This window comes from Oncorhynchus mykiss, chromosome 6 (genome assembly GCF_057628025.1).
Source record: "Oncorhynchus mykiss isolate SJ-2025 chromosome 6, ASM5762802v1, whole genome shotgun sequence".
NCBI lineage: Eukaryota > Metazoa > Chordata > Actinopteri > Salmoniformes > Salmonidae > Oncorhynchus > Oncorhynchus mykiss.
In genome coordinates, this window is record NC_143027.1 from 35,123,434 (window position 1) to 35,140,959 (window position 17,526).

Sequence of the window (17,526 nt, forward strand, 5' to 3'; positions counted from 1 at the left end):
TTTGGACACACCTAATCATTCAAGGGTTTTTCTTTATTTTTTACTATTTTCTACATTGTAGAATAATAATGAAGACGTCAACTACTATGAAATAACACATATGGAATCAGGTAGTAACCAAAAAAGTTTTAAAGAAATCTAAATATATTTTATATTTGAGATTCTTCAAAGTAGGTCAACCTTTGCCTTGATGACAGCTTTGCACACTCTTTGCATTCTCTCAACCAGCTTCACAAGGTGTGCCTTGTTAAAAGTTCATTTGTGGATTTTCCATTCCTTCTTGATGTGTTTGAGCCAGTCGGTTGTGTTGTGACAAAGTAGGTGTGGTATACAGAATATAGCCCTATTTGGTAAAAGACCAAGTCCATATTATGGCAAGAACAGCTCAAATAAGCAAAGAGAAACAGCAGTCCATCATTAATTTTAGAAATTAAGGTCAGTCAATCTGGAAAATTTCAAGACCTTTGACAATTTCTTCAAGTGTAGTTGCAAAAATCATTAAGGTCTATGATGAAACTTGTTCTCATGAGGACCGCCACAGGAAAGGAAGACCCAGAGTTATCTCTGCTACAGAGGATAAGTTCATTAGAGTTAACTGCATCTCAGATTGCAGCCCAAATAATGCTTCACAGAGTTCAAGTAACAGACACATCTCAACATCAAGTGTTGCCGAGGAGACTGTGTGAATCAGGCCTTCATGATCGAATTGCTGCAAAGAAACCACTACTAAAGGATACCAATAAGAAGAAGAGACTTGCTTGGGCCAAGAAACATGAGCAATGGACATTAGACCGGTGGAAATCTGTCCTTTAATCTGATGAGTCCAAATTTGAGATTTTTGTTTCCAACCGCCATGTCTTTGTGAGACACAGAGTAGGTGAATGGATGATCTCTGCATGTGTGGTTCCCACATTGAAGCATGGAGGAGGAGGTGTAATGGTGTGGGGGTGCTTTGCTGGTGACACTGTCTGTGATTTATTTAGAATTCAAGGCACACTTAACCAGCATGGCTACCACAGCATTTTGCAGCAATACGCCATACCATCTGGTTTGCGCTTAGTGGGACTATCATTTATTTTTCAACAGGACAATGACCCAAAAAACAGGGCTATTTGGGCTATTTGACCAAGATGGAGAGTGATGGAGTGCGGCATCAGATGACCTGGCCTCCACAATCACCCTACCTCAACCCAATTGAGATGGTTTGGGATGAGTTGGACCACAGATTGAAGGAAAAGCAGCCAACAGGTGCTCAGCATATGTGGGAACTCCTTCAAGACTATTGGAAAAACATTCCAGGTGAAGCTGGTTGAGAGAATGCCAAGCGTGTGCAAAGCTGTCATCAAGACAAAGGGTGTCTAATTTGATAAATCTAAAATCTATTTTGATTTGTTTAATAACTTCAACTTCAATTTCATGTTTTATTAGATTTTTTATTTAACTAGGCAAGTCAGTTCAGAATTTTTTTTATTTACAATGATGGCCTACAGGTTTGTAGAATGTAAGAAAATAGTAAAAATAAAGAAAAACCCTTAAATGAGTTGGTGTGTCCACATTTTTTACTGTTACTGTACTTTACATTGCAGCCAGCCAGTCAGCAAGCCAGTAAGCTCATCAACTAGTCAGCCAGTTCTGTCTTCCTTTCTGTCATTCACTCCCTCCTCCTCTTTCACTCAATGATGCTGCACATGCAGCCCCTGCTAGGCCTCTCTGGTTTCCTGGGAACTTGTCAGAGCAGATCCATTAAAGAGATTTAGAGTGGGGTTTGTTGTTGTTTGCACCACCCCATTGTCACCATGTCCCCCAAACTTCTCCCCTCGTTCTTCTTCACGGGACCCAGCCAGGCCATATGGTGTCAGTCTGTCCAGGACCCTATCCAGCACTCACACCTCTCTAAATAAAAACAGACAGGCACAGAGAGAAAGGAGAGCGAGCAAGGATTGGAGAAGACTGGAGAGCAGAGTGCTAATTCGCTTGGGTTTACAGATAACTAACTACCTGTTATCTGGATGTGGATGTGGAGAGAGGGAGAGAGAGAGAGAGAGCGAGCACTAGAATGACTTAACTTATTCTGTGGAGTAGGGATTAGTAAATGAATAGGAAAATGGCATGATATGTGTTAACAACAGTGAACATATCTGGTTTATTTGATCCTTTTCTTGGGCCAATTATGACATTGATCACTGTTGAAGTGTGTGTTTTTGTCTGCGGTCTGTTATGTTCAGAGACTGATTAGCTCTTTGTCTCAATGCAGTCAGTGCTTTTTAGAAAGGGATATAGCCGGTGTGCCAGAGTAAAGTAAAGGGTATACTACCACTTAGTTAAAGGTGTGTGTGTGTGTGTGTGTGTGTGTGTGTGTGTGTGTGTGTGTGTGTGTGTGTGCACGCACGCCAGTGTGCGTGCCTTTATGCTTGGCTGTGTGCATGGCCTGTGTCTGTGCTTGTGTGTGGACTGACAGCAGCATTTGATCAGGGGGTAGTGCCTGCACAATGTTGTACTATAAATGCAGCAAGGCGGTGCTCAGCTAAGTCAATGCAATCTGAATCACACCACCAGGCCCAGTAATTTACCGGCTGCTAATGTGTGCAGAAACAGTCCACCATTTATGCATAATGCCACAGCCTGAACGGCCGTGAAGAGAGCTAAGTATTTTTTGTGGGAAGCGGGTGGCAGAAGCAGCTGCAGGTGCTGGTAATTTACACCATAAAGAGAGAGAGATGACGGCTGCCTGTCAAAGGGAGGAAGAGGACCACGTAGGATGACATGTTTAATGGAGTTGAGGCAGCTGGCGGAATAGACGCCTCTACACCTCACCCTGCTGGCAGATCAAGCAGTACGCTCGAAAAATGTTTTTTAGACATTTGTGTGTGTGTGACAGGAGTGTTTGAGTCTTTCTGTAGTTTTAGATTGTGTGTTTTAAAAAAAAATATGTATTAGGGAGTGGCAGGAGTTTCACGTTGTGTACTCTTTCTGACAGGCCCCAATGTCTGGGAGCCCGGTTCCATTAATGTAGTGAGAAGATGCTCAGCTGTAATGGGGAGAAGTTACCCGACCGTATGAATGTGGCACAGAAAGGTGGTGCTATCATAGAGTTGTGACAGCAAAACCATTGGGACCAAGCAGAAGTAGTCCCTAGTTTACTCTCCGGGGATTGACTGACTGCCTACACACACACACACACACACACACACACACACACACACACACACACACACACACACACACACAAAGGACTTTGATCAGGGCTGTGATGTTGTTATAGTGGACATTGTAACAGAGACATGGATTTAAACCGTCAGAGCATTGATAATGTATTCAAGCTGTCACAAACTCTCTCCCAATGGGATTAATTGAAACACAATTATTATGTCTAACAACAGCTTACTGAAACAAAAATAGCAGAAACAGGCAACATCATTCTACAAAACCATTCACATGCCATTAGAAACGACCACAGGATAACTGTTACCTAAGTAGTGTGGTTCTGTAAGCACACCGTGGCTGGCATAGTGTATCTAATTGTTTAAAGATGCCCCTGTAACCTCTCTGTAGCCTCTAATGTAAAAGTGATCCCCAGCTGGGCTCTTTGTGTCTCCTAAATAATTACTGAGGATGGAAAGAGAAGTGCCGGCGAAATGTGATGATGTTCATTAGCCACCACCACGAGAAGGAACCCTCTCTCTTCGCTCTCTTTCTATCTGTCATTCTCTTTCTCTCTCTCTCTCGCTTGCTCTGCCTTTTGCCGTGTGGTTTTTCTATGCCCGGTGAAAAGCACCGAAGGGAATGACCAGACCAGGGGATGCGGCTGACTCGCTGTACTACCGCCCCTATAGGGCCTGTCTGCAGTGCACTTCCACATCCCCTGCTCCATATTCAGATGCAGGCCGTACCATACTTTCCCCCTGCCTGGGATGACTGTGTGGGTTTTGGTTTTATACAAGCCTTTCCCCCCACCCTCCCCTCCCTTCTAGTGCAATTTGGCAACAAAGCTCGCCATTGCCATGGCAACGTGTTGGGGTCAGGCCAGTCTAGTGGTCTCTCCTGTTACTATGTCTGCCTGTAAAGACTAGCGGATCCCTGTTCCCGTCCAGATCCAGTCTCTCTCTCTCTCTCTCTCTCTCTCTCTCTCTCTCTCTCTCTCTCTCTCTCTACCTTCCACTCTTTACTCTCTCTGTCCCTCCCTGTCTGGCTCGGGGTGTGTACATGTGACAAAACATTATCCTGGTAAACTGCTGCGGTTGAATGTTTGTTCTCTGTGCAGCCCTGTGGCACGCTCAAGCACTCCTGCAGAATCTGCTCCACATGCTCCTCATTTCCAGGCGTTCCCAGCTAAAGCTTTCCAGATGGTGTCATCATTTCTTGCTGTTTTGGTTTTTGGTCTATGTGTGTGTCTATGTGTGTGTCTGTGTGTGCGTGCGTGGGTGCGTGTGTGTTTATGCTCCGCAGGTTGAAAGCTGGTTTAGTCTTGCATGCGAAAATATTATTTAGGCCTTCACGGAGGTTACAGTGCAACCAGCTATATCGGGGATGGGCAACTTTGATGGGGTTGGGGGTCACAATTTTGAGGGACTGCTGTGGGTATGTGTATTCACATCCATACCCACCCACATACCCACCCACATACCCACAATAAACTTGCCGGGCCAGTTTATTAGGTACACCCATATACTACCGGGTCGGACCCCCCGCCTCCAGAACACCCTGAATTATTTGGGGCATTCTACAAGTTTCCAGAAACATATCACAGGGATGTTTCTCCATGCTGACGTGATGGCATCATGCAGTTGCTGGACGGCGGTACATTCATGCTGTGAACAGCCCCTTCCTTCTCATCCCAAAGATGCTCTATCGTTTGAGGTCTGGAGACTGCACGGGCCACTCAAGCAGACTGAATTTGCTGTCATGTCCCAGGTAATGTTATTCCGCTCCTCAGTTGTCCAGTGTTGGTGATCGCGTGCCCACTGGAGGCGCTTCTTATTGTTTTTAGCTGATAGGAGTGGAACCCGGGGTGGTCGTCTGATGCAATAGCCCATCTGTGACAAAGAATCGACGAGTTGTGCGTTCAGAGATGCCGTTCTGCACACCACACTTGTACCACACCATTATTTGTCTGTTTGAGGTACTGGATTCGGTGTGCCTGGCACCGACGACATACACGCTCAAAGTTGCTTACGTCACTCATTTTGCCCATTCTAACGTTCAATTGAAAATGCCACACCCACGTGACTCACTGTCTGAATAGCTAGTTTTATTTGACCATTTCAAAATGTACAAACATAAACATAGTAGTCCTGGCCTACACAGTAGACCTAGCCTACCAGACAAACTTGGGTTACACATTCAACAAAACAAAGGACAGGACGACATTGTCATAGCCTAGGTCCTAGAGCAGGACTCCCTCAGTAGATCAGCGATCTCAGGCTCCAACATTGAGCTAGATGATGGGTTGCCGACTCTAATGCTATCCTCGGCCTCTCGATCTGTGGCCTGTGATGCCAGATAATGGTGACGGAGCTGGTTGGCTGGCTGGCCCAGATGTCATTCTCAGCTCAGCCTCTCTGTAGCCTGGAATTTGTACTCCTCCACAACCAACGTGTAGCTGCTGCTACAGTGCCAAAAAAGGCCAGCACACATCTGTCCAGAGCAGTAGTCATTCTCACTACAAGCTCAGTCTCTGCCATTTTCAAAATACAGTCCGGTCTCATTGATCAAAAACCAGACGGTGCTGAGATGAATCTTTTCAATGCAAATATTTACATTAGTCAGCTAACTAGCTAGCTTGCCTAACCAGAAGTCAACATTCCATCAGTCAAGCAAAAAACACTTGTAAAACATGTAAAACAAATGATATATACAGTACCAGTCAAAAGTTGGGGCGACAGGTAGCCTAGGGGTTAGAGCGTTGGGCCAGTAACCGAAAGGTTGATGGAATTACTCCCCGTGCTGACTAAGTAAAAATCTGTCGTTCTTCCCCGGTAGGCCATCATTTTTATTAAGATTTATGTTCTTAACTAGCTTGCCTGGTTGAATAAATACAAATTAGAAATAAAAAGCTGGTACACACCTACACCTTCCAGGGTTTTTCTTTATTTTTACAATTTAGAATAATAGTGAAGACATCAAAACTATGCCATCATGTCGTAACCAAAAAAGTGTTTAACAAAGTAGCCACCCATTGCCATGATGAAAGCTTTGCACACACACATTAAAACAATGTATGTAAAACAATATGTAAAACTAATTGGCAACCACTCATCATAGGAGCATGTAGGAGCTATCCATTTTCGTGAACATGGTGGGGTAATAAAGTGTCCGGTGAGTGTATATATGTATATAAATTCATATACAGTATATACAGTTGAAGTCGGAAGTGTACATACACCCTAGCCAAATACATTTAAACTCAGTTTTTCACAATTCCTGACACTTAATCCTAGTAAAAATTCCCTGTCTTTGGTCAGTTATGATCACCACTTTATTTTAAGAATGTATAATGTCAGAATAATAGTAGAGAGAATGATTTATTTCAGCTTTTATTTCTTTCATCACATTCCCAGTGGGTCAGAAGTTTATATACACTCAATTAGTATTTGGTAGCACTGACTTTAAATTGTTTATCTTGGGTCAAACATTTTGGGTAGCCTTCCACAAGCCTCCCACACTAAGTTGGGTGAATTTTGGCCCTTTCCTCCTGACAGAGCCGGTGTAACTGAGTCAGGTTTGTAGGCCTCCTTGCTTGCACATGCTTTTTCAGTTCTGCCCACAAATTTTCTATGGGATTGAGGACAGGGCTTTGTGATGGCCACTCCAATACCTTGACTTTGTTATCCTTAAGCCATTTTGCCACAACTTTGGAAGTATGCTTGCGGTCATTGTCCATTTGGAAGAGCATTAACTTCCTGACTGATGTCTTGAGATGTTGCTTCAATATCATCAAATAATTTTCCTGCCTCATGATGCCATTGTGAAGTGCACCAGTCCCACCTGCAGTCCCTCCTGCAGCAAAGCACCCCCACAGCATAATGCTGCCACCCCCGTCTTTCACAGTTGGGAGGGTGTTCTTCGGCTTGCAAGCCTCCTCCTTTTTCCTCCAAACATTACGATGGTCATTATGGCCAAACAGTTCTATTTTTGTTTCATCAGACCAGAAGACATTTCTCCAAAAAGTACCATCTTTGTCCCCATGTGCAGTTACAAACCATAGTCTGGCTTTTTTATGGCGGTTTTGGAGCAGTGGCTTCTTCCTTGCTGTGTGGCCTTTCAAGTTATGTCGATATAGGACTTGTTTTACTGTGGATGTAGATACTTTTGTACCTGTTTTCTCCAGCATCTTCACAAGGTCCTTTGCTGTTGTTCTGGGATTGATTTGCCCCAACGTACGTTCATCTCTAGGAGACAGAACGTGTCTCTTTCCTGAGCAGTATGACGTTAGCATGGTCCCATGGTGTTTATACTTGCGTACTAATGTTTGTACAGATGAACGTGGTACCTTCAGGCATTTGAAAATTGCTCCCATGGATGACCCAGACTTGTGGAGCTCTACAATTTTTTTCTGAGGTCTTGGCAGATTTCTTTAGATTTTCCCATGATGTCAAGTAAAGAGGCACTGAGTTTGAAGGTAGGCCTTGAAATACATCCACAGGTACACCTCCAATTGACTCAAATGATATCAATTAGCCTATCAGAAGCTTCTAAAGCCATGACATCATTTTCTGGAATTTCCCAAGCTGTTTAAAGGCATAGTCAACTTAGTGTATGTAAACTTCTGACCCACTGGAATTGTGATAGATGAATTATTAGTGAAATAATCTGTCTGTAAACAATTGTTGGAAAAATTACTTGTGTCATGCAAAGTAGATGTCCTAACCGACTTGCCAAAACTATAGTTTGTTAACAAGAAATTTGTGGAGCGGTTGAAAAAATAGTTTTAATGACTCCAACCTAAGTGTATGTAAACTTCCGACTTCAACTGTATATACAGTGGGGCAAAAAAGTATTTAGTCAGCCACCAATTGTGCAAGTTCTCCCACTTAAAAAGATGAGAGAGGCCTGTAATTTTTTGTTACTTTGGTCGCAGCTCTCTGCAGGTCATTCACTAGGTCCCTCCGTGTGGTTCTGGGATTTTTGCTCACCATTCTTGTTATCATTTTGACCCCACGGGGTGAGATCTTGCGTGGAGCCCCAGATCGAGGGAGATTATCAGTGGTCTTGTATGTCTTCCATTTCCTAATAATTGCTCCCACAGTTGATTTATTCAAACCAAGCTGCTTACCTATTGCAGATTCAGTCTTTCCAGCCTGGTGCAGGTCTACAATTTTGTTTCTGGTGTCCTTTCACAGCTCTTTGGTCTTGGCCATAGTGGAGTTTGGAGTGTGACTGTTTGAGGTTGTGGACAGGTGTCTTTTATACTGATAACAAGTTCAAACAGGTGCCATTTATACAGGTAACGAGTGGAGGACAGAGGAGCCTATTAAAGAAGAAGTTACAGGTCTGTGAGAGCCAGAAATCTTGCTTGTTTGTAGGTGACCAAATATTTATTTTCCACCATAATTTGCAAATAAATTATTAAAAAATCCTACAATGTGATTTTCTGGATTTTTTTTCTCATTTTGTCTGTCATAGTTGAAGTGTACCTATGATGAAAATTACACGACTCTCTCATCTTTTTAAGTGGGAGGACTTGCACATTTGGTGGCTGACTCAATACTTTTTTGCCCCACTGTATATTTGGTTGGAAATCGATCCGCTGGCCTACAAAAGTGGTGCCGCGTCCGCCAGTTGCCCATCTCTGAGTGATGTGTGAACGTTTGAATTTTAATGTGTTGTGTGTGTTCTTCCTGCCATGAAACACACACACACACACACACTCACACATGGACCACCAGACACAATATCAGTGAGTGTAACTCTAATTGATCCCACAGCTCAAACACCTAGCGTGTTAACTAGACATGCTTCTATTAATAATAACCCAGGAGGTGGGGTCTGCCATGCAAATTGAATAACTTTGAACTGCCAATCTCCTCTTTGAGATGATGAATATTGATGGGTGGCATGTGAAGGTTCAGCCCTCCTAAAGAGGGAATACACCTGGTAGCACTTTTCATGTCCTTTATTGTCAATTTGTCTCTCTTTTTCCCGGTAAATCACTTCAGAGATGGCTCTCACGGTAATGAATTGCGTGACAAGTGGCACACTTTGGCTTTCTCTCTGGCCTTATGAGAAATGAATGTGATACCTTAGTGGGGTTGAAGAGGACTGTTCTGTTCGGCCTCGCGCAGGGCTGGATGTCAGTAATATTAAAGCCTCCTCTCAAAGTCGTGTCAGCTCAGCCCGCGACCTCTTTCTTTCTGTCATCCTTTTAAAGCACCAATATGTAGCTCGGGGAGAGAAGAGAGACCAGACGAGACTCTCATCCCAGAGATGTTACATCCATTCTTTGTGTTTGTGTTCGATGTGCCTAGCTAACACACAGGGCCTGGAGGAAAGCTTTGCTCACGCACCTTTGTAAATGTATCAGTGCTGTTGTGTTAGCGCTAATGTGATAGCCATCTGCTGCTCCCCCCCAAACCAATTATTTGATTATTCAGACGGAGCTGCTCCCTCTCCACAGTAATCCACACGGTAGGGGTGACTGTAATGTAGCCTAGCCTAGCAGAGCCATGTAGCAGAGAACAGATGTCGCAATCTAAACTTACAGCCCCGTGCAGGGCACTGTGTGCGGCTTCAGGCAGCAGTGTGTCAGTGTCCCGCCAGTTGGACTCTCCTTTGTTGTTATTTCAGACTTTGTTTGTTTACCAATAACTATGTCATGATGTGTAACTGAAGCCATATCAATATCCTGGCTGCAACGTTATCTCTGGGTTATTTGCAAGTCGCCCTCGCGAGAGAGGTTTCTCACCCTTAGTGCTCTTCCTTGGTTTAATCAATAATTATGGGTATACACTACCCAGCCCTACCCAGGGATGACTCAAGTGCTAGACATCAAGATGAGGTAGCCTGGCCATGATGTAACAGTAGCTAACTGTAGCTGTCTGTCAACCTAACAAGGGGCCATTTTTACCAGACTGTACTGTTTTTTTTTTCAAGAAAAGGTTCCTTCCTATCATTATAAGCTTATCAAAGACAGAGCCATAATATGATTAGGGACTTGAGGGAAGTATTGTGCTTCTGCTGACTGAATAAAACATGTATTGAGAGTCTACTACTGACTTTGTTGCTGTACATAGTCTTTATTTCTGCTTTGAATAATCTGACACAGCAAAGGTGCAGCTGTGCACTTGACTGTTCGCTAACATTAACCCGCGCATCCTATTTTTCCATACATGAATATCCTGCTAATATGCTCTAATATGCTTTCTTTTCTTCTCTTCCAGAAGAAAACTGGGGCCCTGAAGTCTCAGGAGCGGAAGGAGAAGGAGAGGTGGAGAGAGGAGAAGCAGCAGGAGACGGTGGTGAAGAGACAGAAGAAGGAGGAGGAGGAGGAGGAGAACGTCATGCCCACGTCTCTGGACCCCCTGGAGAATGGCTTCATCAACCACGCCCAGAGAGAGCAGGAGAGGATGAACGACAGACTGCTGAAGAAAACCTACTCCAAGAAGAACAAACAGGTCGGTTTTTTATTTAACTTAGTTATCGAGAAAGTACCATTGAGGTCAGAAGACCTCTTTTAGGGAGACCTGAGTGCTGTGTGGTGTTCTATTGGAATGTAAATGAAGCCACATCAGCCGGAGACGACATTACGTAAAGTTATGGAGGATAGACATAATTAAGGCTGAAGGCTATTTTCCATGGGGGTCCTGTTGCTGGTGTTGTTTCTCGTTCTGTATGTTCCCTGAATCACTCACTGTGTTGGAAGTTCCGTCACGCTCAGACTGACTGAGGCCAGTACTGGTGGCCAGGGGCAGCCTGTACTGCTAGGCCATTTGAGTCAGAGTCTGACACAGGGAGAAGATTAGGCAGGAAGCCATTAAAGCAAATAACGAGGCTGTGTAGTGAGAGCCTTCCTCATCTGACCCGAATACCTCCTTGGTAAGATATGTTAATAAGGAAGTTAATAGTGTTGTACGGTGTACCAAAACGTAGGTACTTTTTCGATACTATAACATGAAAATTGCAGTGGTGGAAAAAGTACCTAATTGTCATACTTGGGTCAAAGTAAACATACCTTAATAGAGAAGGATAGCCTAGGGCACACTACAACACGCAGGCATCATTTACAAACGGAGCGTTTGTGTTTAGTGAGTCCGCCAGATCAGAGGCAGTAGGGACGACCAGGGATGTTCTCTTGATAAGCCTGTGAATTAGACCATTTTCCTGTCCTGCTAATAAGCATTCAAAATGTAACAAGTACGTTTGGGTGTCAGGGAAAGTGTATGGAGTAAAAAGTACATATTTTTATTTAGGAATGTAGTGAAGTAAAAGTAAAAGTTGTCAAAGATATAAATAGTAAAGTACAGATACCCCAAAAACTACTTAAGTAGTAAAGTATTTTTACTTCAGTACTTTACACCACTGGAAAATTGTTTCAATACTAGAATTTGTTACTTTTGGTTCTTGTATCGAATGTGTCTCGCATCGTACACTGACTGAGAGAATCAAGTCTGTCTAGTGATTTGTCGACTGGGCCAGTTCAACATTTAGCCTACATGCTCTGAAACCGCTGGTTCTGCGTCGCAGTCAGCACCACATTGTTGAGATTACACATGGAAAACTGATTGGTTGTTCATTCAAGCACCGTTCAGTCAAGGGAGTTGATGCATTCACATGGCACACACGAGCTGTCCAGACGAGCAAAAATAAGCACTCATCAATCCACTCGCTGAGTTCATTTATTTTAGAGAAAGTGATTTACAAGAGTAAACTTTCAATAGAGAACATAGTAGCAAACTAGCGATAGGCTACTGTTGATGACTGTAGCCAGAGCAAAAGTCTCTCTTAAAGGGGCAGTGTCTTATTTCAACATTGATGTAATTTGACCCAATATTATGGCCAGAATGAGCACATTTACCCTGAGATATATATATATATATATATATATATATATATATATATATATATATATATATATATGTGTGTGTGTGTGTGTGTGTGTGTGTGTGTGTGTGTGTGTGTGTGTGTGTGTATATGTAACGGATGTGAAACGGCTAGCTTAGTTAGCGGTGCGCGCTAAATAGCGGTTCAATCAGTGACATCACTTGCTCTGAGACCTTGAAGTAGTAGTTCCCCTTGCTCTGTAGCTTTTGTGGAGCGATGGGTAACGATGCTTCGTGGGTGACTGTTGTTGATGTATGCAGAGGGTCCCTGGTTCGCGCCCGGGTATGGGCGAGGGGAAGGTCTAAAGTTTTATATATATATATATATATATATATATATATATATATATATATATATGTGTGTATCTATATATTGAATTGTAAAGTTATGTTGTCTTCTGAGTCTCATATGATTTTCCAGAAGGATTTTAGTCTAATGTCAAGTGCCCACCACTCCATCTGCTACAGTGAGTCGGCCTACCATTACATCTGAGCTTGAATTTAACACAAAGTACAACAAAAAACGAAAAAGATGCCCAAGATTATTCTATGTTTGGCTAATATGCGTTTTGGTATTAGGTATCATGATAAGAAATCTGGCATCGGTATTGAAATAAAAATTCTGGTATTGTGACATCACTAGAAGTTAACATGCTCTACACATATATCTAGACTATGGCATTGACTGGAGAACCCTTATGTAGACTGTAGAGAATGCAGTGGCAGAATCTCTCTCTCTCTCTCTCTCTCTCTCTCTCTCTCTCTCTCTCTCTCTCTCTCTCTCTCTCTCTCTCTCTCTTTCCTCCAGCCGTGTTATCAGAGTCTTCTAAAACAGCTCCAAAGCATCTCTGGAATCCAATGCATATAAAACACAGCATTCCAGATGGGAATGGGGTTTGATGAGAGCCTTTGTGTTTTTATCTCCTACTGAAAATGTCCTTGGCACCATTGTAAACTGAGGCTATTATAGCCCATGTGGCTGTTTATCATCCTCGCTTCTCCCCACTGGCAACTTAGTTTGTTTCCTCCTCGATAACACACACACACACACACAACTTTCATACCGTGGTAATTGTAGTGGGGTTGGAAGCCTCAACAAAGCAGCCATCTGGATATGAAAGATGGTGTTTATGTACGTGTGTGTGTAGGTTTCCGTATAGCTGCTTTGATATCACAGAGAAGAGAGAGAGAGTCATTATAAAAACCTCCAAAGCCCCTCTAATCATGCTGCTTATTGAGGGAACTTGAATAGAGAGCTAGCTGCTTGATGTTGGAGGGTAAAATACAGACTTTTCCCAGGAACACCCTGGGGTCAGAGGAGGATGGGTCTGTGTTGTAAATGCCACCCTATTCCCTTTATAGTGCATCTGGTCAAAAGTAGTTCGCTATAAAGGGAGTAGGGTGCTTTTTGAGATGTGTCCTAAGAGCAAGGCTCTAACTATCATGTCTGTATGTAAGAGATTCACAGGGTTTGATGTCAGTGTTTGGCCCATGTGAATTTGGACTTAGTGTGCCTTTTACTGCCCCCTCACTGAACCAGGCTATATATTAGAAGGACTGCACTTAGGGGAGACTTTTTACTCAACTGAACCAATTACCCTAGGACCTCGTGTCCTTCCTCCTCTCTACTCCTGGTTTGCCTGACTAGCTCTCACGTCAGTCAGTGAAGAGATGTCCCCGGTGTGCTCTTATCCTCTTCCTGATCTTCCGTGGCTGGCAACTGGAGCAGAAGCAGGTTCTCTGCTCTCAGGCACGTATGGCAAGCATGTCAAAAACGATTTATTCGAATTCTGTTCTGTTCACAGTTCCCGGCCTCCTCTTTTGCGTTACCTCAGTAAAAATGTACCAAGGGAAGACAATATCTGTTATATGATGAATTGTGACAACTTAGGGCATTGTGATCTTCAATGACCTCAAAACTGGTTATGAAAACACATGATAATGCTGACTGTAGTGAAACAACAGCCCTGCCTGCTGCCCAGCCCTTACACACGCACGCACGCACGCGTGCACACGCACACACACACACTATATATACATCATACTCTCGTCTTCCAGCCTGCTGCGTGGCCTAGCATCCTATTAGTGATTAGATTTGTATTTGTATTTTATTTTGATTCTAATTTAGTCACATGCACAGATGTAGTTGCTGTGTACTGTGAAATACACAGATGTATTTGCTGTGTACTGTGAAATACACAGATGTAGTTGCTGTGCACTGTGAAATACACAGATGTAGTTGCTGTGTACAGTGAAATGCACAGATGTAGTTGCTGTGTACTGTGAAATACACAGATGTAGTTGCTGTGTACTGTGAAATACACAGATGTAGTTGCTGTGTACTGTGAAATACACAGATGTAGTTGCTGTGTACTGTGAAATGCACAGATGTAGTTGCTGTGTACTGTGAAATGCACAGATGTAGTTGTTGTGTACTGTGAAATACTTAAGCTCTGAGCTCAGACAGTGCAGGTGTGAATGAAACAATAATAAAACATATTTTTTAGATAATATATACATACTGTAAAAAGGATAAATATAAATGTCCATTGGGATGTGGGCGGGGTAATTGTCCATTGGGGGGGCGGGGAATAAAATCCATAGAGGGAGCAGTACGGGGGGAGGTTAGGATGGTGGCTATTCAGCAGCCTGATGGTCTGGGGCTAGAAAATATTGTCCAGTCTGTTAGTTTTAGCCATGATGCTCCTGTACTGCCCGCGTCTGACTGACGGAAGCAGGGAGAACAGGCCGTGGCTCGGGTGGCTGAGGTCCCTGATTATCTTCTTGGCCTTCCTGTGTCCTGAAGGGCAAGCAGTATGCATCAAGTGCTGCAGTGTGCACCCAGTATGCTCTTGACGGTGCTCCTGTAGAACACTTTAGTGTTGTTCCCTGGCGTGGTAAACATGATCTCACTAACGTCATATGGTCATATCTAAACTAACCTCGGCCTTTTAGCTCCAATGTAAGCCCTTTGGACATCAGTGCTGACCCAGAGTCAGAGTCTATGAACCTGCGGATGTATCCTGTATACCCTATCTGTTTGTCTGTGGGAGGAGTGCAGGATTAGGTCCACACTGCATAGCCTATCTAGGTATGTTTTTAAGCACTAAGCCGGGAGGGGGGGGATCAGATCAGCCGGGGCTAACTGTTCACTGGGGCATAGTTCACTGGTGTGTTCACTCTTACGCTGCTGCTGCGTAGTGGGATAGCGGCTGGAGGCTGTAAAGCCTGATAGGCGGGAAAACAGTACAGGCTGTTAGGTTGTAAAGTAATGCAGCAGATGAAGACCAAGACCCAGGTTATCTGCTCTGTTGAATATCCTGTCCCCTCCGTCTCATCCTCCCCTTCCTTCTCCAAGCTGATAGAATATCTCCCCTGTTCTCCTCTAGTTTCTGTCCCTCTTCCTCCGCCTCGTCCTCCAGCTTCTGCTCCTACTCCTGCTTCTCCTCCACTCCTCCTCCAGCTTCTGTCCCTCTTCCTCCTCCTCCTCCTTTTACACATCCACAGCAGCAGGGCACACAATCTCTCGCCAAATGACCCCCGTCACCACCCCACCACTTAAACAGCATATCACCCCTCAGTGCAGAGCACTCTAACACCAGTCTCTGGGTCTGTAATGTAGCCAATCAAATCAATTTGATACTAATTGTATTAGTCACATGCGCCGAATACAACAGGTGTAGTGAAATGCTTACTTACGAGCCCCTAACCAACAATGCAGTTTCAAAAAATACAGATAAGAATAGAAGATATAAAAGTAACAATTCATTAAAGAGCAGCAGTAAAACAAATAGCGAAACTATACAGTATACAGATGGGTACCGGTACAGTGTCAGTGTGCGTTGGCACCGGTAAGTTGAGGTAGTATGTACATGTAGTAGAGTTATTAAAGTGACTATGCATAGATGACAACAGAGAGTAGCAGTAGTGTAAAGGGGGGGGAGGTGGGGGGGGAAATGCAAATAGTCTGGGTAGCCATTTGACTAGATATTCAGGAGTCTTATGGCTTTGGGGTAGAAGCTGTTTAGAAGCCTCTTGGACCTAGACTTGGCACTCCGGTACTGCTTGCCGTGCGGTAGCAGAGAGAACAGTCTATGACTAGGTTGGTGGAGTCTTTGACAGTTTTTAGGGCCTTCCTCTGACACCGCCTGGTATAGAGGTCCTGGATGGCAGGAAGCTTGGCCCCAGTGATGTACTGGGCCGTTCGCACTACCCTCTGTAGTGCCTTGCAGTTGGAGGCCGAGCAGTTGCCATACCAGGCAGTGATGCAACCATGCTCTCTATGGTGCAGCTGTAGAACCTTTTGAGGATCTGAGGACCCATGCCAAAACCTTTTAGTCTCCTGAGGGGGAATAGGTTTTGTCGTGCCCTCTTCACGACTGTCTCGGTGTGCTTGGACCATGTTAGTTTCTTGGTGAAGTGGACACCAAGGAACTTGAAGCTCTCAACCTGCTCCACTGCAGCCCCATTGATGAGACTGGGGGCGTGCTCAGTCCTCTTTTTCCTATATCCACAATCATCTCCTTTGTCTTGACCACGTTGAGGGAGAGGTTGTTGTCCGGGCACCACACGGCCAGGTCTCTGACCTCCTCCCTATATGCTGTCTTGTCGTTGTCGGTGAACAGGCCTACCACTGGTGTGTCATCGGCAAATTTAATGATGGTGATGGGGTCGTGCCTTGCCGTGCAGTCATGAGTGAACAGGGAGTACAGGAGGGGACTGAGCACAACTCTGTGTTGAGGATCAGCGTGGCAAATGTTTTGTTACCTACCCTTACCACCTGGGGACGGCCCGTCTGGAAGTCCAGTATCCAGTTGCAGAGGGAGGTGTTTAGTTCCAGGGTCCTTAGCTTATTGATGAGCTTTGTGGGCACTATAGTGTTGAACACTGAGCTGTAGTCAATGAATAGCATTCTCACATAGGTATTCCTTTTGTGCAGGTGGGAAAGGGCAGTGTGGAGTGCAATAGAGATTGCATCATCTGTGGATCTGTTGGGGTAGTATGCAAATTGGAGTGGGTCTAGGGTTTCTGTGATGATGGTGTTGATGTGAGCCATGACCATCCTTTCAGTAGTCATTTAGGCAGGTTAGCTTTGTGTTCTTGGGCCCAGGCACTACGGTGGTCTGCTTGAAACATGTTGGTATTACAGACTCGGACAGGGAGAGGTTGAAAATGTCAGTGAAGACACTTGCCAGTTGGTCAGCGCATGCTCTCAGTACATGTCCTGGTAATCCTTCTGGCCCTGCGGCCTTCTGAATGTTGACCTATTTAAAGTCTTACTCACACCGGCTGCGGAGAGCGTGATCACACAGTCTTCCAGAACTACTGGTGCTCTCATGCATGTTTCAGTGTTATTTGCCTCGAAGCAAGCATAGAATAAGTTTAGCTCGTCTGGTAAGCTCGTGTCACTGGGCAGTTCTCGGCGGTGCTTCCCTTTGTAGTCTGTAATGGTTTGCAAGCCCTGCCACATCCGACGAGCGTCAGAGATGGT

At 44.3% G+C, this 17,526-nt stretch overlaps 1 protein-coding gene across 20 annotated transcripts in view; it reads left to right on the forward strand.

The window, feature by feature from the left end:
• Window positions 1–17,526, forward strand: part of LOC110525840 (autism susceptibility gene 2 protein) — a 405,912-nt gene that overhangs the window by 86,996 nt on the left and 301,390 nt on the right. For all 20 annotated transcript variants that reach the window (XM_036979978.2, XM_090237745.1, XM_090237740.1 and 17 more), the window contains exon 2: window positions 10,377–10,610. In XM_036979978.2, the coding sequence (XP_036835873.2) occupies window positions 10,377–10,610 (234 nt within the window). The remainder of the gene's footprint in view (window positions 1–10,376; window positions 10,611–17,526) is intronic.